The sequence below is a fragment of the Lissotriton vulgaris genome, chromosome 8 (genome assembly GCF_964263255.1).
Source record: "Lissotriton vulgaris chromosome 8, aLisVul1.2, whole genome shotgun sequence".
In the NCBI taxonomy this organism is placed as follows: domain Eukaryota; kingdom Metazoa; phylum Chordata; class Amphibia; order Caudata; family Salamandridae; genus Lissotriton; species Lissotriton vulgaris.
This window is the reverse complement of record NC_141696.1, coordinates 1,131,273,847-1,131,297,402: the sequence shown is the minus strand read 5'-3', so window position 1 is coordinate 1,131,297,402 and position 23,556 is coordinate 1,131,273,847. Positions and strand designations below refer to the sequence as shown.

Here is a 23,556-nt window from a genome sequence, read left to right as displayed (position 1 = left end):
GTTGATGACCCCCGGTAAACCTGAGAGGAGTTCACGGATGGTGTTTTGGAATACCTCCGCCGCGGACGAAATGCCGAAGTTTAGTCGTTTGTAACGCCGGAGTCCCAGGTGAGTGCTGAAGGTGGTAATGAAGCGACTCTCCTCCGCTAGGGGCAGTTGATGGTATCCGGCGTTTAGATCTATCTTCGAGAACCACTTCGACCCATTTACGTCAGCGACGATGTCATCCATGGTTGGAGTCAGATGTCTCTCTCTCCGGATGGCGGCGTTTGGTAGCCGCATGTCGATACACAGGCGGATAGCGCCTGGCTGCTTAGGTTTTTCTACAATCACCATGGGTGACACCCATGGGGTGGGCCCCGTGACTTTCTCGATGACCCCGAGAGTCTCTAGTTTCTCCAGTTCTTTCTCCACCAGTGGGCGTAGATGAAAAGGTACTCTGCGGTGCCGCAAAGCGGTGGGAGTGACGGATTTGTCTATATGCAATTTGATGGGCTCGCATTTGATACAGCCTAGGCCCTGGAACAGTTCGGGAAATCGCGCCAAAAGTTCATCCACCTGGTGTGATCTTATCCGACTAGCGAAGGCGATGAGCTTCAAGTCCTCTGCTGTGTGACTGCTGATTAAGGTGTCGGCTTCACGGTTGATGATGTGGATTGTTGCCATTACTTGTGCCTCATCAGCCTGAATTGGTATTGTTATTTTTCCTTTTAGCGGCAGGGGGGTATCCGCTCCATAAGCAAAAATCCTGGTCTTGGACGGTAATATTTCGGGCCGTGGGCGTAGTCTGTTGAATTGTTGCATGCCCATTACGTTGACAGTAGCGCCAGTGTCAATTATGGCCTTGACTTTGTTTCCCGCCATTTGCACAATGCACGTGGGCTGTGGCCGTCGTCGCTGTTTTAGCTCTCGTGCAAACGACACGAAGTACGCCTCCTCATCCTCCGACTCTGAGTCATCGTACACCGTGGGAAGGTGTTTCTCTACTCTGGCTGGTGTTGCTTCTTCCAACGACAGCTGACGGACGGCTTTTGTGGGTGCCCGTGGTCTCCAAAAAGGTTTTGACGTGTTCCTTTTGCGGCACACCGAGGCGAAATGATTTGGTATCCCGCAGTTCGCGCAAGTTTTGCCTTGAGCCGGGCAGTCTTTTGCCCCATGAGGTTCATGTCCGCAATACCCACATTGCGCCCGCGGTGGATCTCTCCGATATTCCCTTTGCGATGGTCCCCGTGGCTGGGGTCGTACTGCATCCGCCCGTCCTACCTTGATGGCCTCTGCTTTGACCTGTGGTTGGTGTAGTGCCTGTTCCATGGCGGAGGCCCTGACGCTCGAGAGTTCATGAGATCTAGCAAGGATCAAGATATCTTCTAGCGTTATGCCTGGCTTGCGTAGGATCGCCCCTCTCAGCGTTTTGTCCCGGCATCCCTGGATGACCTGCCGCCTTATGGCCTTTGGTTGGTCTTCATCGGTGGAGCTGGCCAGCTCCCTGACACGGGCGTGGAATTGGTCCATCGTCTCACCTTCCCTTTGACGCGCTTGACCCAGCTTGAAGACCTCGAAGTCTACGTTCAGTTGGGGGTTGAAATGGCCGTTCAGGGCGGCGACCGCTGCGTCATAGTCGTCTCCTGTATTGGGCAGATGTTTGAACAGTCTGAATATTTCATCGCCCGCGTAGTGTAGTAGAAGCGACCGCTTCACCGCTTTATCAGTTTCCCTTGTGACGATGAAATAATTTTCCAACCGTTCCAGCCATATCTTCCATCTCGGGGAAGCCGTAGACGGGTCTGCCGCCTCGCTAAATGGTGGTAGCACCCCTGTCGCAGCATGCTGGAATGGGATGTTGATAACCGGCGCCGGTGCGACATCATCCGCCATGGTAGTGGTACCACGGGGTCGCTAGTGAGTATCTCTTGTTGTTGTCCTCCCTTGCGCACACCCTGCGACGTCGCGCAGCTCACCTCAGTGTTGTCGTCGCGATTGTAGGCCTCAGGGCGCCTTGTGATGATCCCGCTGCAGGGCGCGTTCCTCCCTCGGTGACGAGCTCGAGGAGCACACAGGGTGTGGCGCGCCGGTCCCACAGCTGCACTGCTGCTGGCCACAGTGGGGGTCACTCAGGGTGTGGTGGGCACACCCTCCGCTGAAGTCCTCTGTCCCCAGGCACCACTGAAGCCGCTCTCTGGTCGTTCCAGGCGTCACACGCGCAATGCGTGTGGAAAACAGGGCACCGGGCCGATCCGCGTCTCACGCGCAATGCATGGGAAATGGCATGTGATTGCAGAAGGCGGGCCGGCTCCGTGCCCAGCCGTGCCGCTGGACTCCCCTCGATGCAGGGGGGTCCTCCGCCCCAGGTGGCCCTCTCACAAAGTTTGATGGGGTGAACAGGCCTGAAGCAAAGGCCCAGATGTGCACACAGGTCCCCAGTGCGGCCAACTGCAGGAAGGCCGCAGAAGCGCGGTAGGCACCGCGGGATGGAGCGAGTCTGCTCCGAGGTGGTACGGGGGTGCGAGCGAGGGTTGGGCCCCCTCCGCTCGTCGCCAGTGTTCTGCCTTGACCTTTTGGGGCCACCAGTGGCCTCAGTGACTTGGCGCCCTTGCGCGGGGGGTTGGCAGCGCGCAGCAGCACAGAAGACGCCGACACAGGGTCACTGTCGGAAGTGACGTGCACGAGCGCGCGCCCTCCTTTTATTGTACGCCGCAGGCCACGCCTGGCCTGCGGGTGCATGGGTGCGTGTACGTGCGGAACACTAGAGCGTTACAGGACACTACACTGAGCACTCAACATCTCAACTGCCTTCTCTAGCAGGGCACTCGGGCGACTCAACATGGCTCTTTGCGCCCGAGGCCACCCTGGTGCCTGGCAGGACACTCACCCGAGCGGCTCCCTCTCCCTACCCAGCCTCGGCTTCTTCCTCTTCCCAAGCGACTTCGACCCGCCCACACTAGCCCGCACCCTGGGAGATCCGCGGTGGGACGGCCAAGGACAGAGAACTGCAGTACACCGGAAGGGCAGGGCGGCACAGACTGGGCGAGCGCGGAGTTCCTGGAGCCGAAGGTGTAGATAGCCAGCAGCGTGTTTACTGTTGGATTTTGCTTTAATTTCAGGGACTAGTTATCAGTGGCATTGTCTTAAGTATTGGGAACTCCATTCGAAAACCACTTCTTGTGTTCACGGTACGTTATGAGACCGCGAGGCGGTGTCACGATGAGATTTCGGGCTTACACTGTATATAGTGAACTTCACATCGTTTTCTATTACATTTACAGATTGTGCTAATCTCTACTTAGGATCGTAAGTATTATTTAGCTTCCTGACTTATTCAACATGAAGTATTTTGACGGTGATGGTATTTTTACAAGATGGCATAATGTTTTTTAGGACTTCGGTTGTCTAATCATTTGGCTCCAGACCCTGAGGGGTGTTATTCCTTACTGATTGGAGTAAGTTACAATTCTTTTGATCTTTTCACATTGAGGCATCTGCTTTGGTGGTGGCTTTCGTTATGCTGTTCTTACGTTCATCATTTCTCATGTTCTTTACTAGCTATATTGGTATTCTCAAACAGAATCATTTGACATCAATTGAATACATTTAAGCTAATGGAATCCGATTTATTTGCTTGTTATATATTTTGTTTTCTTTAGTGTTACCCGTGACGAAGGGACTCTGTCTACGTCCCGAAATGCATTGGGCCATCTACATCCACAATTGAAAGTGTTGTTGTATTATGATTTATTGTTAAGCATTGTATATAATATTTGATTTATATCACACTGAATGAGTAAACAATGTTCTTCAAAATGAAAATTTAATTGAAGATATATATACCAAGAATAAATTGCACAGTTAAGGTGCTAAAAACGTGGTTTAATTTGTTGAGAACTGCAAATCTTTAGTAGTAGTGTGTGCCTGAGTCTAGCAGGCGAATTTGCAAGCTAGCCTTTTTCCATATTATGTCTATGAGTGTTTAGGTACACTCTATCAGGCACAGCACACAGATCTAAATATTAGGAGAAAACTACCACTAATAACATTAAAAAAAGGAGTGCTCAGATCACTTTCTTATTACATTGTCAATTGTAGCAGAATTAAAAGAGGAAGTATTGATCAAATAATTCATTGGATCCATAAGACTGTGGAACACACTCACTTTAGAAAAATTTACCTAAACAGTGAATCAGTGTTAAATGAATTTAAACATGTAATCATTACTGCACTAGCTTGCCAGACCAGACAGTTCATAGATGTGCCCGCAGAGACTAAAAACAGTGGATCGCTTTTGCAGACATGTCGGCCTTCCATATAATGGTGGCTAAAAAACACAAGAGAAAGCTGAGGCTTCAAATGCCCCGTAGCTATTGTTCTTGCAGGCTGACAGGCCCTTCAGAGATAAGTGGTCCGTAGTGCACACTGAACTTCCACACATTCTGTAGTTTCAGGCTTTACTCACTATGGGGACTGGACGTCGCCTAATTACCTGACTCTACAGAGCATTGAGAGATCACACAATTGCTCCCTCACTTCAGTAGGGGACTTGTTCCTTGCTGACCAGCTGCTTCTCATCAACCGCCTAGTTGATGACTTCGCTCTTCCGGGGTGGGGGAGAAAGGGTGTCAGTTTTTACAATATCACTGGATACGGCACAACCTTCAGACTCTGTGGTCCGTAGTGGACACTGAACTTCCCACACATTCTGTAGTTCAGACTTTATGCACTATGGAGACTGGACTTCGCCTAATCACCTGACTTTATAGAGCTTTGAGAGATCACACGATTGCTCCCTCACTTAAGTAGGGACTTGTTCCTTGCTGGCCAGCTTCTTTATCACGGGAAACAGTACAACGTTCGTACTCTGTGGTCCGTAGTGGACACTGACTTCCCACACATTCTGTAGTTCAGACTTTGCACACTATGGGGACTGGACGTCTCCTAATCACCTGACTTTATAGAACTTCGAGAGATCATACAGGTGCTCTGCTTGTCTACCTTAGAGACAAATTGAATACAGACATAGGCCGGGCATTCCACGATTCTGAATGGGGCAGATCCCTTGAGTTTCCACACAGTCTCCCGCAATGCCCGTTTCAGAGTATAGAATTCATCAGACACCACAGGGTGTACCACATCCACTCAACCACTGTTTCCCCATGGCTCACCTGGGCTGCCCGCACTGCAAGGAGTTCTCGGCTGATCTCCAATGTATGGTGTGGTCCTACCCTTTTCTCGTACTGACAGGCTATTCGCACCACACCACGCTCTGCGCAGTAACTGAACTCCTGGACTTAGCCACTTGGGAGGCCTGTGTCCTAGCTATTTTTAAATGAAGTGTGTGGTAGTAAGGGTGCGCTTTGCAAGTCTAGCATTACTCCTCGCTAAACGTGCCATCACCCATAATTGGCAGTCCCCCCAGCCTCCCTGGCTGGTGTCCTGGCATGAAGCAGTGCAGAGGTGGGGGAAGGGCTGAGAGCGCAGCTTTACGCCTCGAGGAGGTCCAGCGTATCCATAAGCAGCCCATCTCCAGAGCATGGGACACTTGAACACTTCCTCTCACTCACCGTAAATTATACATTACCCCGTGAGTCATATGACCAGGGCACGAGTCGGGGGTACACGCGGGTGGACAGCGTCCACCCACTATTTTCACAGGGTGAACGCCGTCCACCTTGCTAAGAATTTGGGCCCCACTGAAAAACGTGCTGAACTTGTCCCGGTGTAATTTCCAAACACAGTGTAATTTCCAAACATCAGGACACTGTCAGCGGCACCCGTACGTTGTCTGCTTTTTATCTGCAACAGGCAATAAGGGGGCTTTCTTATTTTAGACTCCTGCTGGGCCCATAACAAAGGCCGAATTTGAGGGGTCTTCAGGCCTCCTTTTGTTTGAGTCTCTTGGCTGGGAGCAGCCAGAAGCCTCTCACCTGACCCAAAGGAAGCGGAGTGGACACAATGGCTCAAACCTTGTTAGCTCTTTACACTTGGGAAAGGCAGATTTTCACTTCCTTCATTCCATGTTTAGGAGATATGCATGCACTGTAAGAATGTCAGATGTGTTTGTCTTTCCCAGTATTTACACAAAGCAATTTGCATTTATATAGAGCTTACTTCCCCTGAGGAGGCATTGAAATAATTTAAGTACCACTATTTTTTCTTGTATAGCCCTACGCACTCTAATGCAGAGTGTCAGAGCGATTTACATCAACACGTGCATATTACATGTACACTAAATTATATAAGTTTGTAAAGGAATGTACAGGATGTGTTACATAAAACTGGGGGATTACAAGGTGTAGAAGTCACATATCGTCTTCCATAGCTCACTGTGCTATTAGCCTCGCAATGCGCTCAAACATACACATGATCGACCTGCTAAACATGTGTGTGAGGGCTTTTGAGGTGATGTTACTTCTTATGGTGCCACCTCCTGTAAAGTAGTGGCTTGTGATGCCACTTTCCATGATGTCAGTTCCTGTGATGCCATGTGCTGTGATGTCCCTGCCGTGATGTCACTTCTATAATGCCTAACTAGGTTAGTCCCCCCAATTCTTTTTTTTTTTATTTTTTTTTATTTATTTTTTTTAGCACATGTGAACCGTAAATGACATACTTTTCCTGGTTCCTCACCTACTTTGTCCATCCCTAACCGAACCCGGATACCGGTGCCTTCCACCCCCCCTCCTTCTCCGACTCCTCTTTGTTCCCTAAGTCCCACCTCGCATCTCGTGATTCGGCCCTATCGGAGCTCCTTGCCTTATTATTGTCATCATCCTACCCACAGAAATGCCCTGGTCTCCAGCCCCATCTCATATTTGCTTTTCTTTATTTATGACCTTTTTACCTGCTTTTTGACGCAAAATGTAGTTTGTGATTATTCCTTTTGATGCTCTGCAATTCTTGCCTAGTCGAATTGTTTATTGCTCTTTATTGTAAAACTTGATAAAACATACTTTAAAAAACAAGGAGGCTGCTTGAAAACAGGAAGAATATATTGGATTATTTATTATTATTGTCTAATGTGGAATGCTCAGACCATTGTTTAAAATCGAGTAGGACAAGATAGTGCAAACAAAGCTAGTAAATTTGCAGCGAGTGTGTATTTAAATAAAACATGAACATTGAAAAAATATGATTATGCCAATATGACTGTGAATCTTCGGTGCCACAAAAGGCTGCTGTGTCTTGATGTAAAGAGAACTGTGGCTTGCACATCTTATCTAGTCTAATTGTGTTCCGCATTATCCCCTTGGCTGAATACAAAGCCACACTTGCTGATTTACGTAGCTGGGAACCTGAATTAATCAACACTTGTTATTCTCCCAAAAATGTCCTCCTATCACATCAAACAATTAAATATACCTTAGAAGAAAACATTCATTCGTATGTATAAAGAATGATGTTTTTTCAGGAATCATCACTAACTGAAAAGTAAAAAAAAAACAGAGGAAACTCTTAATAGTGGCACAGTGTTAAATAGAGAACCCTTGTAGCCTGTTACTAATACATTTTTGGTGCATTAATTAATGTTTATTAAAGTTTAATTCCAAGGACTTGTTTTAGCAAAACAGTATTTGTACTCATGAATGTAAATACGCTTCGTTTTTAGTTCTCTTGCAGCAAAACAAATGCAATTACGGGTTGGTAAAATCACTTCTATATAGGCTAACATACTCAACTCTTGTCCATAAGAAGAGACAAAGAATAATGAAATTTAGTTCCTATCTTCAAACAAACATTAATGTACTTTTGAAATTCGTCTGACATTTCAAGGAATGACATAGAACTATAGCTGTGGGTGAATTGTATTATGACTGATGCTAAGTTTGTTGAGGCAGTGTTCCAAAGTTTGTTTCTCCTGTGAGTCTTTGAAACAGCCTCTCTTCAGATATGGGCCATGTATGAAAAAAGATTCAAAAGTAAGAGCCCGATGCACCATATGATTAAACGAAGGAGAATCTTACCTCTCTGCAACTAAACCCCGCCCCAACATTATCCTGTATATATGTTTCCCTGATCCTGTTGTGATGTGGAAGTGAGAGAACCACACTACGAACTGCTGATTGACTTGAGGCTCTAATACAATCGTTGGGACATACTCCAAATAATAGTAAAGACACTATACTCCATATTATTAATAGTATTTTAATACCATTTACTGTCGAGTTAAGGAGAGCGTGCATGACAGTATATTTACTACTTGCCGTATGGCAGCCATAGTTCTAGGTACTTGCCTATTAAATTCTGACGAGTAACTTGAAAACCCAGACATTTTTCACTGTTCAGTGAGTAATAGCACATTGTTCTTCGGTTATGGCAAACAAATCATCTTGTAAATCTAGAGTCCAGAGGCCATATTTGTGTTAATTTTTGAGGTAGCATAAAAGATGAGTTCTAACAGGTAAGTAGAACGTGGCATAACCGTGGGCATAATGATTGTAGCCCCTGGCAAATATTAAAATGTCAGTGGTATATTTGTGCAGTGCTTTACTTATTGTTATTCAAATATGGCCAAGAAACCTCAGCAACAAAAGTGTCTTCCCCGCAGATTCTTTCAGAAGTGTTTCACAAACCAAAGCTAACATCTGAAATCTTCCACTTCAACTGGGCTGTACAAAGCTTAAGAATTGTTTAAAAATATTGCTAATTGATTAATATAGATTTTTGAACAGTTGTGTATATTGTACCAAAACAAGTTATCAGTAACCATGCTAATTCACTGTCATGTTTTTTCTTTAGCAAACACCTGGCACAAAAATTGGCAGAAATGAGTAAGTACAGCCATGTGTTGTTTCAGTGATCTGTGTGAACAGAAAGTAATAATGCAAGATTCAATGCAAACCAATAACGTTACAGTATGGAGCTTTTAAGTATCAGTGTTGATTTGTTATGTACTTTCTGCATATCATAGAGGGTAGCGCCAAGCCCTGAATATTAGTGCTACCCTGCAAAAGTGTACCTCATAGTGTCATTGCCTACAAGCGCAAAGCGTATTTTTAAGTCACTTTGAATATGCCATAGCAAATGTTGTCTTTCTAACATTTGTCTGCTGGTGCTTTCGGGCCACCTGCATTACTTTTAGAAAATTGTAGGCAGAGGTAAGAACTAGCGGAAACCTTTCCATTTGCTACCTACTTTAAGAAAACTTCTATTGCTTTGCATCATACTTTAGTATTGATTGCAGTAAGCATGGCATACGTTCATGTTTTTGTGCAAAACACTGCTGAAAAAGATTTTATAGATTCATTTTGCTTTCAGCAGTATGTCTTTCACTCTACAGAACATGAGTAAAGCAATCATTGAATATGCAACAAAAATTGTACAACCATGTCCGACAATGCAAAGTTGAAAAATATATATACATCACGGATGTAAATGTTTTCCTATTACTTGAGCTCTCAGATTCAAACTGGGGACCAATATCTTGAACACCTAACAGACTGAAGGCTTCGTATTTTTCAGCTTGTATTTCTTTGTGTGTGTACACTGACATATCTGTCTTCTTAGCTCGCTATTAACCCCTTCCATGCGGCCGCGATTCCCCTGGTGTGCTGTAAACAGCACGAACAGGGGCGGGCCGTGACGAACCCCAGCCGTCGTCAGCACACGAGCACCGTAGTGCATGACGGCTGGGGTTCGTCATAGGCATGGAAGGGGTTAATGCTCATTTATCCAGCATCCTGAAAAGGGCTCCAATGCAAATCTTCCACGTGACTGCAAGAAAAGGAGCTACCATGTTTGCTACAGAGTTATCCTGATCCTCTGACAAAGAAGCATTGTGTAGTATCCTGCATTTTTAATGTAATGTATTTTACACCTCCTGCTCAGCCAGTGCCTGTGCTCTGTGCTCAATAGAATGTTGGAGTCTTGATGTGCCTCGGAATGTTGGGACACAGAGAAGTGACGGTTGAGCATGGGCTGAGCAGGAAGAGGCTGCTCCTGGTGAGGCTCCTCTTCACATCTCATCTACCTGTTGTACTGGAACTATTCAACTTGTTACCTGCTTGAATAAATCATCTTTAATTACAACCTATCTGCGTGGACCTCCTCCCTACATTTGTTTGCTAATTCTATTGAGCACAGAGCACAAGCACTGGCTGAGCAGGAGGTATAAAATACATTACATTAACAAATGCAGGATACTACACATTGCTGTCACTGTGTCTCTTCACGGCTGTCCTTAGGATGGGTACTCACATGTGTGCGCCAGTTCTGATAGATGATCTGGGTGCTCCGATGCTGCAAAATGGGGTCTGTGAATGTGGCTACCGCTCCAGATTATATTGTATTTCCAATCACTCTCCCTTGTTCTTCTACTTCTGGGGATCTTTTTTCTGTATGCTGTGTCTAGGTTAACCTGTTTTGAAATATCCTGCTCTTTGCCCAGCCCATTCTGTAATACAGACCATGCTGGCATGATTCCAGTGGGTGTTTCCCCATTTTCATGGGAACGTGGCCCGAGGAAACACTTTGCCTCTGCACCTGTGCCGTATTATAGACATGGGCATAGAGGCAAAGAATCTGTCAGTGGGCCTGATTGTACTCAACATACGAGGTGGTGCACTGCCACCACTGAGGACACCAAGAAAGCAAGGAAAAGGGCTCCCATGAACCCCCACAGATGTACCACTGCAGATGTGTGCACTCACGTACTGGGCCGCTTGATGGGGATCACTGTACCTTTTTGAAATACAGGCTGGATTGCTTCCTGTATAGGAAAGATGGACCGGAAGGATCTTGTTGCCATGTTATCCATCCAACACACCTACACCACCCTCTGCCTGATTTCAACCTCCCAGGCAACACACCCTCAAAGAAAACCAAAACGCTCCTCAATCTCCATGGAACATTCAATTTGATGCAGCACCTCACTCAGCCAGTACACTCCAAAGCCACATCCTCGACCTTGTGTTTGCAAAATCACTAACAATCCAGTGTGAACCACCTGTATTTTGGGATTGGACTAGCCATCATCTGGTCCCTATCTCTCTGCTCCGCGTCCTAAACATAGGTTAACCCAAAAGAGAAGACCAATCTTTATGATCCTCCACAGACTTCTCAATAAACAACCTAAGGCATGAACTCCTCTCTCACCCTGCCGGCTGCATGCCCAATGTAAATTGCATTTGAAGTGACATCAAATCTTTTTTGAAAAACTATGTTTACATCCATGTTCCAATTAAAAAGTGCAAGCCTAAACCTTCATTACCCTGGTACTCTGAAGAGTTTGCAGATAAAGAACAACAGAAACCCAGATAACCTCATGGATATGAAGTCCCTCCGCTCAACACACAGATGGTTCATCACATCAGCCAAAGCCAAGTACTACACCAACAGCATCAACCATCAATGAAGCCACTAACAGAAACAGAATACTTTTCAAGATAATCAAGCAAGGCATCAAGCCCCTGCCTGACCCATATATTCCACACTCCACAGACAATTGCAATGAAATAAGAAGATCTGACAGCGCATCTACTACACCAAGCTAAATTCTCCTCTTGATGACCGCCCCTTTATGTAGAATCCTGTCCTGCAGTTGTCATCCTTCACAGCCCTGTCTCTCAGAGATTTCACTGACATACTCTACTCCCTCAAAGCCACTTCCTATGAAGTCTTCCTCCCAAGCTTTCTCCAGGGAAGCTCTTTCACCCCTACTCATCGTCGGTGCTCCCATACTCCGGAATCTTCCCAGAACCTCTCAAGACAGGCCAAATTTTCCCACTCTTAAAGAAACCTTTATTAGACCCTGATGAGCCCACTAAGTATTGGTCCATTACTCACCTATGATTCATCTGCAAGATCATTGAAAAACCAGTTGATGTTCAACTTCATGATCACATCAGTGCAAATCATCTCTTTCTTCACTACCAACCTGACTTCCGACCATGCTGCCAGCATGGACACTGTTACTGTACACATCGTAGCCCTCACCCTTGAAAGCAAAGATGAAGATGACCCCTTCCTCCTAATATTGCTGGAACTCTCAACTACCTTCGACTTAGTCAACCATCCAAGATCATGGGGATTTTTTGTAAGAGAACAAAAGATATAACTATTATTAAAAGATATCAGATGTTTAACAATGCACTTGATGAGGGCTTAAAATCATTCATATCCTGTTGGAGGTGACACCTAGATTGTGTAATTACTGTATTAAATGTAATCAACATTGATGATCAGGTCTGCAAATTTAGTACACCACCACCTTAAGATGATTAATAAGCAATATTATACTCCTCTGCATCTATGTAAATTGAAACGTAGGTCGAAATCTAACTGCCTTAAATACAAAATTGAATAAGCCGGATATGTACATAGGTTTTCCAACTGTCAATATCTAACTCCAAGGTATTATATAACATAGGATGAGTCTCATATCTGGAGGAAAAGTTATAATTGCCATTAAAACTATAATAAGTCATTGGCTGAATGCTTGCTTTTGACCCTGTACAGCGCTCCTCTGCCTTTTTGTCTGTTGACTTTATACAAACATCACATACATACATTCTGACTGCTTCAAACAGCTTTTCACTAATGTGATGCCTCCAGGGGAGGCATGAGTTTGTTGCAGCCCTTGGAGCACCATGTTGAATATAGTAGCATGCACTGACCAGGTCTGTACCCGGCTCAACCACAAAGGTGTGGCCAATACCTAATAAAGGCACAGTTGCAAATGACAATAACAAACACAGATATTTCATAGATGTAAGGAGCAGGATCCCGTACTCACCTTTAAGCTGAGGGCAATACGTCTCCCTTTTGTGATCTCTGCTCCATGTTAATAACAAGCATTGCAATGGGTCTCGAATTTACGCATGTTTGCACTATTGGCATTGTAAATAACAATGCCTTTTATTTATGTTTTGGTTTTTAAAACATAAATCTCATTGTCATTTGCAATGCCAATAGCTTAAACTATCGCAAATGCGAGAGCTATTGCATTGCAAATGCTTGTTCTTTTCCTATAGTAGTACAATTAATTTTCTAGGAGTAGATTACAGCACAAAAGCTGGGAACGATTATTTAGGAAGAATTTTTGCATTTTTCTCCATAAATGTCGACTGTTCCACAAGAATCCGTTTGTTTGAGAATTGTGCAATCGTTGTTAGCATCTGTGGCATCCTGATTTTTCTCCTCTTTGATGATGATCTCTTTCTGGAGAGTCCGTGAATTGGGACTTAAGTGGCTGGTGCAGGTCGGACAAGATTGTCAGCACTCAGTGAGAAGAATGCTCCTTGCAGTGGTGTTTAACAGAGCTAATGCAACGGTCCCTTTCCAAAAGTCTGAACCAGGATTGCCCATCCTTCCAATGTGTCCATGCAAAGAATAAAAAGCTTGTTTGAGGACAGCATTGTTTTCCCTCCCTTGCTATAAAAAACACTGTGTAATATGTCGTAATTCTGAGCAATCTACCTCACACTAAAAAAACACCACAGATCTTTCCTGCTATATATCGACTATTCAACAGCATTGTATAACTTTAAGAAGGAAGGGTGAGCAAGTTTGAAAACTCTGTCCAGAGAAGCGCAAACTATGTGAAATATGCCTTCTCCATAAAGTGCAGTACACACTCAGGAAATAAACATGAATTACAGTTATGTGGGGAACTGTCATGCCCTTAGATGGGACGAACCCACACCAAAACATCTCCAAACACACAGCAAGGCTCCACGCTGCAGCTCGCTAACAAGGTGGGTGGGGGTGATCTGGTTCATATCCTTGCCGGCCTACAGCTGTGTGCAATGGGCTCTATGACGGGGCAACAGAAGGCACCATGCGCGAAGAGAGGCAGTTAGAAGATCAACTTTTTTTCCTAGCCGCTCTATTTTTAAATAAAACACATGGCTGTCACTGGATCTTGTGTTTCCTATTTTCATGTGTAAAAGTTAAAGCTGAACATTACAATCTCTCCCGCCTTTTTTGTAGTTTTAAATGATGGGCAGGTATAGTACATATGTGGATGGCCAGGCGACACACTTTACATTCCTTTTTTAGGTGTGTGATTTAGGTTATTAAATGGAATGAAAACTGCCTAAACGTCGTGCAGCAGACAATTGTTAATGCATTATTTCCATCGGATAAGTTTATCATAGGACACAACCTTGTGTCAGTTCAAGGAGGAGACCCACGATTCAGCCTGGTGCCTTGAAGTGGTCGTTTATTGCAGTGGCATGCTGCTGGGAAAGAAACAGAGCGCTTTGCCGATATCGCACAGTGCCAGCTGAAACAAGCTGTCGCCGTGAGAGACACCTGCACATCTCCTGTCCCCCTTCCGGAGCTAAATCCACAACAATAGATCTCGCCAAAACGAGCAACGCATGCGCTGCGTCGCTAAGTGAGACAGAAAAATTAGTGCCACTGAGTTGGGACAAATCTTCTATTGAAAGCTAAGGTGCCCCATGGGGCGAATGAGCTCTTTTAGCATATATATGTTCGATTATCCTACGTCCTCACACCTGTCTACAGATTTAATTGGAGGCTGCAGAGGAAGAAACCCTTCAGTGTTTTGGTATCTGTTTAGTACTTCACTGCCCTTGCGAGGCCCAAAGTGCCTCCTCGATTATCAATTAAGTAGCTTGTTGCATAATCATTCATATTCCTGATGATGTCATGAAGCCTTCAAGTGCATGTTTGAAAGGGTGTTGCTAAAAAGGGTTGCCTCGGTGGGGATAGTTGGGGCTAGGCTTGAATGTGTGGTAGCTTGCACAAGCATGAGGTTTTGCAGTGGCTATAAAAATCAATGCCAGCTGCACATGGAACTACTCACCATATTTGTGTAACTAATGTTATACATAAGTGGGTGTTGGATCTGTCAACAGAGTAGATAATATGTAGGAGAGAAGGGTCTGCTACCTATTGTCACCCCCACTTTTTGCTTTGATTCTCTGGTTTTTCGACTTTTGTGTGGCTGTGGGCCTGCTAATCAGACCCACAGCCCAGCTGTTCTCTCTCTAAATTGATACCATGTACTTTAGATACATACCAGATTGGTTACTGGGTAACTCTTGTGAGCCCCTGTATAGTGTACCATAGCTACCCAGGGCATAGTGCACCTTAGGCTTACCAGGGGCTGCAGCATGAATTGTGCCATCCCTAGTTTGCCTTCCAAACTGACACCACAGGTCTGTTCACACAGCCTGGGTAAGGTGGTGTAATCACCCCTTACTTAGATATAGTATACCGATATCTACCTTTATATATAGACACATATACACCTATAAGCCACTCCTATGGTAGGCCTCGACAATCCTGGAGGCAGAGTGCTTGGTTTTATGTGAGAGGGTGCCCTAGCATGAGCTGAGCCCCTCTGCAGCTTTCGGACCCATCTCCTTATAGCTGTTCTATGATATAGCCATACCATATACTCTTCAGTGCATTATAATCTTCGCGGTTAATGCTAACTTTGGTTTGGCTTTATCCAAACATGTTGTGTAAGGTGTCAAACACTTTGGAATACTCCCCCCCCCCCCCCTGCCAATTTCTTACTGCTTCATCAGGTTAAAATTAAACAGAGCCTCAGCATCACAAAATGGATGCTGCTGCCACTGACACGATTCTGACCTCCTGTTGCTGGGGGACACTCCTGCAGTGGAGGCCTGGACAACAGATTTCCTGTCCAGGGAGGTGCCAGCACATCCCCAGACAGGGGTTTTGTTTATTGGGGCAGACATGGCTGCATTCAGTGAATGCATCTAGACACTGCCGGGGGCACACAAGGTGCTCCATGCATAGCCTGGTTCAAACCAGTTGCTGGGGCACTCCAGCCCCAGCTCTGGCGCGAAACTTGACAAAGGGAAAGGGGTGTAACCACCCCCTTCTCAGGTCCACCCATAGGAGGGACCTAGTCAGGTAATCCAGCCCCCTTCCTTAGTATACGTATAGGAGCTGTGTCCCCAGGACTTTAGATTATCCTGGACGAATCTTTTAAAGACATATCTTGGACCTTCGACATTCCATTCTAACTGGAAGACAGAAGACATCTCCCTTGTGGTGAAGGAGTGATTACCCTGTGCAAACAGGCACCAACAGCAACTTCGCCGGTCTGCAGTTTCGAGGCTCCCGTCGGATCCCGAAGACTCTGCGACTCAAGAACTGGACTTCCAGACTTCTCTGACCCCGATCCACATCCACATCCATATCCACAGCAAAGCTGAGACCTGTGGCCGACACGAGAGACATGGGACCGGACATCTTGGACATCCTGCATTTTGCTACCTGCACTCCTTTCCTGAAGCCTCAGTGAGTTATGCATTGGGGTACGAGAAGCCTCAGCCCCGAGCACCATTTGCACCGAAGCCCAGGCCCCTACACTCTGCGAGTGTCCCGTGGGCCCCGCCTTTGCATTTGAGCTTGACGCGTCTTCCCGGTTCCTTGCCCATTGGCTAGTGAGCCCCCTGAAGACGCCATCTTGAATTTACTTTGCTTTCCTGGTTGCTCCAGGCTTGCTCCAGCTTCCCTGAAAAGGAGAAGCGCCACAGACCTTGCTGGTCTGCAACAGAGCCAATCTCGACATCCTGCGTGGGTTGCGGTTGCCAAGGCTTGTTGGGTCCAATCCGGATACCGACTCCGCAGTCATCTAGATCCATCGTGGGACAGCTGGAATCCAGCGCCTGGTCATCGTCAATGCCGCCTGGACCTCGTGGATGAAGAGACAAACTTACCTTCTTCACCTTCAAGCACCCGACATCGCCTGGTTCCTTCCTGGTACCTTCCTGGTCACTGGCTAGTGACCCAGACTCTGTTCCCTCTGCTTTCAGGTTCTTCACATCACTGATCCACCCTTGGATCAACCCGGACACTTTTCCTCTGGTCGCCTGCAGCACTTCTTTGCAGCTCTCCATAGGAAACAACGACGAAATCCGACACGAAAAGACATCTATGCACCCAGCTTCCCTGGGTGAGGTAACATGAGTACTCCGGTGCTCCCGTGGATCTTGACTCTCGAAGTGTCCTAGTTTAAAAGGGTTCAATCCTAGTCCATCCGGAAGTGTCCTTAAATTGTAACTTTGACGATCTCCATAGAAAGTCAATGGGAACCCGCGCCTGTGTTTAGACACTGCACGCTGCTCCCGTGGGTCTCCTACTTCCTAACCTTTGGTTGTTTAGTGTAGCCCCAGCGATTCTACAGGCCCTAGGCCTGCTTTCTAATTCTCTTGTGGTACTTATTCCACTTTCTTAGTATATGGTTTGTGAGGCCCCTAGGGCATAACGTATACTGTGCAACTTATCATATATTAACTGTGTGACGTGTATTGTATTTTTACCTCTGACCTCATAAAGAGTGCAGAGGGGTTGTGTTTAGATTAAATACATATATATTTGATATATACCTTGTGTGGTGTCCTTTCATTTGGTATTCAAGGGATTATATATGGTAAAACAACTTGCTTAACTCGCCTACTGAAGTCTTAGCCTGAAGACTGCTGGTTCATGCTACCACTAGGATAGCTTTCAATAAGGTTGACTTTACAACCACCATCAATAAGGGTCGATTAGACTGGTGCAGAGTGCCCACTCGAACTAGTGGATATCATATGCCAGGCTAACTTCTCAATTGGTGTGCAGCGGTTGGGCTAAGAGCTTGCAATTTGTTTTACCAAATAATCTTGAAATATCATCTGAAAGATCATATCAAGGTACCTGTAGGTACAAATAAATCAAGTCTTATATACATAAGTTCTACTGAACTTAGTAGTTGTAGGTGGTAAGGGCTTAGCACACCCTGACTACAACTCCTAGAGAGGTTCTAGTAGGAAACCAAATAGTGTAGGTAGGTGCACACACCACACCCCAATAGAAATGTCATTGGAAGCAGGGCCTAGTGGGCCTCTACCAGAAGATAACCCAAGGTTGCCTTCTAAATATGACACATTTACTTTTCAAGAACTGAGAAGTTTGTGTTCAGTCAGAAGACTGAGAAAAGGACAGAGTCCAACCTTTAACCACCTGGTAGATATCTTAGTGGCTCATGATGTAGAGAATGCATCAGACCCAGGTAAACAAGGTAGTCGAGAGGGGGCCATCCATCAGCAGAAGAGAATACTGGGGAAGATCCAGTGGTCTCTGATGATGAAGTGGATGTTGACCAGGATGAAGTTGATGAACCTGACCTGGGCAACACAGGACTATCTGGAGGTGGAGAGGGCCATGGTAGGCCCACTCTAACCTTCCAAGTAGTCCTAACCCAGGAAACAGAAGGCACAGATCACACTCCAATGGTTCGGAGTATTCTGATTCCTCAGTAGGGTCCAATGCCTCTGCTCTGAGGAGGATGTCTTCCCCTCAGAGAAGAGAGCATAAAGCTAGGATGAGGGAGGCCAAACTTGGGATCAAGAGGCAAGAAGTTGCCCTTGCAAAAGAGACCCTAGCTCTTGAGAGAGAGAAGAAATTGAGTGGGCTAGAGCCCACTGGTGGCAGCATAATTCCTAGAGATAGGGAAAGATCTCATGACCATAGAAACCTGAACAAGATTGTCCCTCCCTATCAGATTGGGGATGACATCCACAAATAGATAACTGCTTTGGAGGGGGCTTGCAAAGTACAGCAGGTACCCCAAAGTCAGTGGGCAGCAATCAATCTTGTGGCTCTCCTTTTCAGATAAAGGCAGAGATAAGCTCCTGACAGTTAATGAACAGGGTGCTGACAACTACTATGTCCTTAAGTGTGCTCTGATAGATGGGTTTGGCCTAACCACTGAGCAGTACAGGTTGCTGTTCAGTGATACCCCAAAGACACAGACTCCGGACTGGACTGATTTTGTTGATTGTGCCACTAAGGCTCTGGAAGGCTGGTTATTGGGCAGTAAAGTAAGTGACTATACAGGATTGTATAACCGTATTATGAGAGAACAGATTCTTAATAACTGTCAAAACCAGCTATAGCATCAACACCTGATTGACTCTGATTTGACCTCGCCACAAGAATTGGGTAAGAGGGCAGACAAATGGGTCAGAACCAGGGTGAAGGAGAAGGTACAGAACCAAGGTGGTGATCAGAAGAAGCAAGACCAAAAGGGTGGGGAGAAAACAAAAGACCAGAAGTCTTCTCAACGTCCCCAAAAAGCTTCTAATGGTGGGGGTTCCCAACAATCTAAAAAGAAAGAAGGCCCAAGGAAACCATGGTGCAGGTTTTGTAAAAGTAATACTCACTGGACCAGTAATTGCACCAAGAAGGAGGCAGCTTCAGCCAAAATTGCCCCTAAGGCAATGGTGTGGCGCCATGGCGACTGACGTTGGAATCTGGGGATCACGGTTCGATCCCCCGCGCTGGCGGCAGATTAGCCCAGCACCATGTGACTCTGGGCAATAGCTTGCTTTATCTTCCTGACGGCCCCCAGCGCCTTGAGACCCTTAAGGGTGATTGTTCGCGCTTTACAAATGAGGATTATTATTATTATTATTAAGGCAACAGTTCCCCCTAGTCCAGCTCCAAGTGGTGGTTCTCAACAGAAGGGTGTAGTAGGGTTAACCCTGGGAACTGAGATGGATTCTGGCCTAGTCAGAATACCAACTCAAGCTGTTTTGATCTGTGATGGGGACACAACTCTGTCCTCTACTGTGAGTCCCAATAACTTGGGCAAGTACAGACAAACTCCTTTAATTAATGACAAAGTGGCTCAGGCCTACAGGGACACATGTGCTAGTGTCACAATAGTGATGCCTGGCTTTGTGGACCCTGGACAGATCATACTAGGTGAAAATTACCTAGTGACCAATGCTAGCAATGTCACTACCACTCCTAGTATGGCAATGGTTAATTTCTCCTGGGGAGGGGTAACTGGCCTCAAAAAGGTTGTGGTTAGCTCAGACTTCCCTGTAGAATGTTTGCTTGGCAATTACCTGGAGACTTCAGCTTGGGTTGAAGTGGAATATAGGACCCATGCAGAAATGTTAGGGATATCAACACATTTCCTTGCTGTGACTAGGTCACAGGTCAGAAATTGCAACACTGAACAGGCACTGGATTCTGGAACAATGGACCAGTTGCCTACCAGGAGGAGAAGCTGTAGGGTAAAGGCAGTCCCTCCCCCTTGCCTCAGGAAGAGGATCAGCCTTCTCAGGAAGCTGATTGTGAGACCCAGGAGGAAACTGTCCTAGAAGAGCTTGAACCTGACCAGGTTGAGTTTCTTGGGACAGGGGGACCCTCCAGGGCAGATCTGAGGCAGGCGCAGTTGGACTGCCCTTCTCTTGAACCCCTCAGACAGAAAGCTGCTGCTGAGGCTGCTGGGAATGCTAGTGGGACCCACAAAGTTTACTGGGATGATGGGCTCCTGTATTCAGAGGCTAGAGACCCCAAGCCTGGAGCTTCCAGGAGGTTGGTCATACCTTTGGCATTCAGGGGCTTCCTTCTCACACTAGCCCATGATATTCCCCTTGCAGGACATCTTGACCAGAACAAGACTTGGGACAGGCTTGTCCCTCACTTTCACTGGCCTCATATGTCAGAGGATACCAAGGAGTTTTGTCGCTCCTGTGTCACCTGCCAAGCCAGTGGCAAATCAGGTGGCACCACAAAGGCCCCCCTAATACCACTGCCTGTGGTGGGGGTTCCCTTTGAACGTGTTGGGATTGACATTGTTGGACCAATGGATCCCCAAACAGCCTCTGGTTACAGATTTATTCTGGTGGTAGTGGATCATGCCACCTGATACCCAGAAGCTATTGTCCTAAGGACCACAACAGCACCTGTTGTGGCAAGAGCCCTCCTGGGAGTTTTCTCAAGAGTGGGTTTTCTGAAGGAGGTTGTCTCAGACAGAGGTGCAAACTTTGTCTGGATATCTGACTGCTATGTGGGAGGAGTGTGGAGTGAACTACAAGTTCACCACACCCTATCACCCACAGTGCAATGGTCTAGTTGAGAGATTCAACAAGACCTTAAAGGGCATGATTAAGGGTCTCCCTGAAAAGCTCAGGTGGAGATGGGACATCCTGCTGCCCTGCCTTTTGTTTGCTTACAGAGAGGTCCCACAGAAGGGGGTTGGCTACAGCCCTTTTGAACTTCTATTTGGGCATCCTGTAAGAGGACCCCTTTGTCTGGTGAAGGAGGGATGGGAGTTACCTCCCAAACAAGACATTGTGGTCTATGTACTTGGTCTCCACTCCAGGATGGCTGAGAACATGAAAAAGGCATCCACAAACCTTGAGGCTAGTCAGGATTTGCAAAAGGCCTGACATGACAAAAAGGCTGTGCTGACTGTGTACCAGCCAGGACAGAAAGTGTGGGTGTTGGAGCCTGTGGCCCCAGCAGCTCTCCAAGACAAGTGGAGTGGACCCCACACTATTGTTGAGCAGAAGGGAGAAGTCACCTATTTGGTGGACCTTGGAGCTCCCAGGAGCCCCCACAGGGTGCTTCATGTCAACAGATTGAAACTATATGGTGACAGGGCAGACATGGGCTTGCTCATGGCTACAGATGAGGGACAGGAGGAAGAGAGTGACCCTCTCCCAGACCTGCTTTCTCAGAACCCTGATGATAGTTCAGTTGATGGTGTAGCCTTGGCAGGCAGCCTCACTGACCAACAGGACTGAAGACAAGTTCTACAGTCCTACAGACATATGTTTTCTCTGACTCCAAGTCAGACTAACTGGTGCACTCATGAAGTGGACACTGGGGACAGTCTGCCTGTTAAAGGTAAGATTTACAGGCAACCTGATCATGTCAGGGACTGTAACAGGACAGTGGTCCAAAAGATGTTGGATTTGGAAGTCATTGAGCCCTCAGAGAGCCCTTGGGCCAGTCCAGTAGCCCTGGTGCCTAAACCTCACACCCAAGATGGTAATAGAGAGATGAGGTTTAGCGTGGATTAAAGAGGACTCTATGCTGTCACTAGGACAGATGCCCATCCAATACCCAGGGCAGGAAGAGCTTAGATTAAGCAGATCTTGGAATAGGATAAATCCAGAGATCTTCGAGACCCATCACATTCCGCCAGTCTTCTCTGAAAAAGCGAATATCAATAAGGTCGCAAAGAACTTTGACCTAGCAATAAGCACATCTTTGGATATTATTGCACCAAAGAAAATTACTAAATGCCCGAAGAAATTATCCCCTTGGTACACCCCCGAGCTAAAAAGAGAAAAACTCATTGTAAGGAAGGCAGAACGAAAGTGGAGCCAGAAAAAAGACAACTCTGATAGACAGCACTATAAAACCCTACATCACCATTATATGGACAGTATAGCAGAAACTAAAAGAACGTATTTGGGAAACCGCATCAACCAAGCAGCTAACTCACATAAGGAACTAAATAAGATCGTAAAGGAATTCACGAATCCCCCTTCCAGTCAAACATCCCAAACTACTTCCCAGGAATGGGTGGACTCACTCTCAGATTTCTTCATTACCAAAATAAATGACATCCATAAAGCTTTCCCCCCAGCAAACAACACCCCTCAACAGGATAATTCAATAACTCCCAGCCTGATTAATAGCTTAAATAATTTTGAGGAAATAACTGAAGAACACACCATGGCAACTCTTAAAAAGATGCAATCTAGTTCACCAGCAGATCCACAAATCCTATCTAAAATTGGAAACAGTCTCATACCTGACCTCACTAAAATTCTAAATCTATCACTAACACAGTCCACAGTCCCCTCTCACTGGAACGAAGCTGTGTTTAGGACAATCATGAAAAAACCATCTGCTGATCCCAAGCAGCTATCAACCTACAGGCTTATCTCACTACTCCCTCTGTTCGGGAAAGTAATAGAATAAATGATTAATAAACAGCTATCAAACCATTTAGAAAACAATAAAATCCTTGACCCTTCACAATCAGGCTTTCGATCGCACCACAGCACAGAAACAGCCTTAGTGGAGATCACAGATAACATCAGGCTCTCCCTTGATGCTAAACAATCAGCTATTTTAATCCTTTTAGATCTATCGGCGGCCTTCGACACCATATCCCATACCACTCTTCTGGGCCGCCTTAGGGGATGTGGTGTTGAGGGCTCCGCTTTACAGTGGTTTGAAAGCTATCTTACGGACCGATGTTTTAAGGTGGAAATTGACGGATTTTCCTCTAAAAGTCAGACTATCAACAAAGCCGTTCCACAGGGATCAATCCTGAGTCCCACACTTTTCAATCTTTACATGTCACCTTTAGCAAAAATAATCAGAGCACATGGTTTTGACACAGTGTTGTACGCCAACGACACACAATTACTGATCACTCTGGGCCTGGACCATATCAACACACAGCACAAATTCATACAGTGTATGATAACTGTAAATGATTGGATGTCCAAAAACCACCTTCTGTTAAATGCGAGCAAGACCGAAATTCTGCTCTTCGGTAATGCTCAAAATATCTGGTCCCTTGACGGGTGGCCACTCTCACTGGGGTCCTGACCCTCACCTAAGTTAGCTGTCCGCAACCTAGGAGTTATAATGGACAACAAAATCTCAATGGAAAACCATGTAAATACTGTGATCCGAACCTGCTATGGCATAATGCGAGCCCTTAGAAAAATCTTTAAATGGATCCCATTGCATTCTCTCTTACCCCTGGTGCAGGGCCTAATCATAAATCGTTTGGATTAGGGAAACGCACTATTTGCA

General features: G+C 46.0%; 1 protein-coding gene across 1 annotated transcript in view; it reads left to right on the top strand.

Annotated features, from left to right (window-relative positions):
- The window catches only part of RB1 (RB transcriptional corepressor 1), a 1,321,361-nt gene that overhangs the window by 1,271,121 nt on the left and 26,684 nt on the right, over nt 1-23,556 (top strand). The window contains exon 26 of the mRNA XM_086934987.1: nt 8,728-8,759. Coding sequence (XP_086791113.1) covers nt 8,728-8,759 — 32 coding nt within the window. The remainder of the gene's footprint in view (nt 1-8,727; nt 8,760-23,556) is intronic.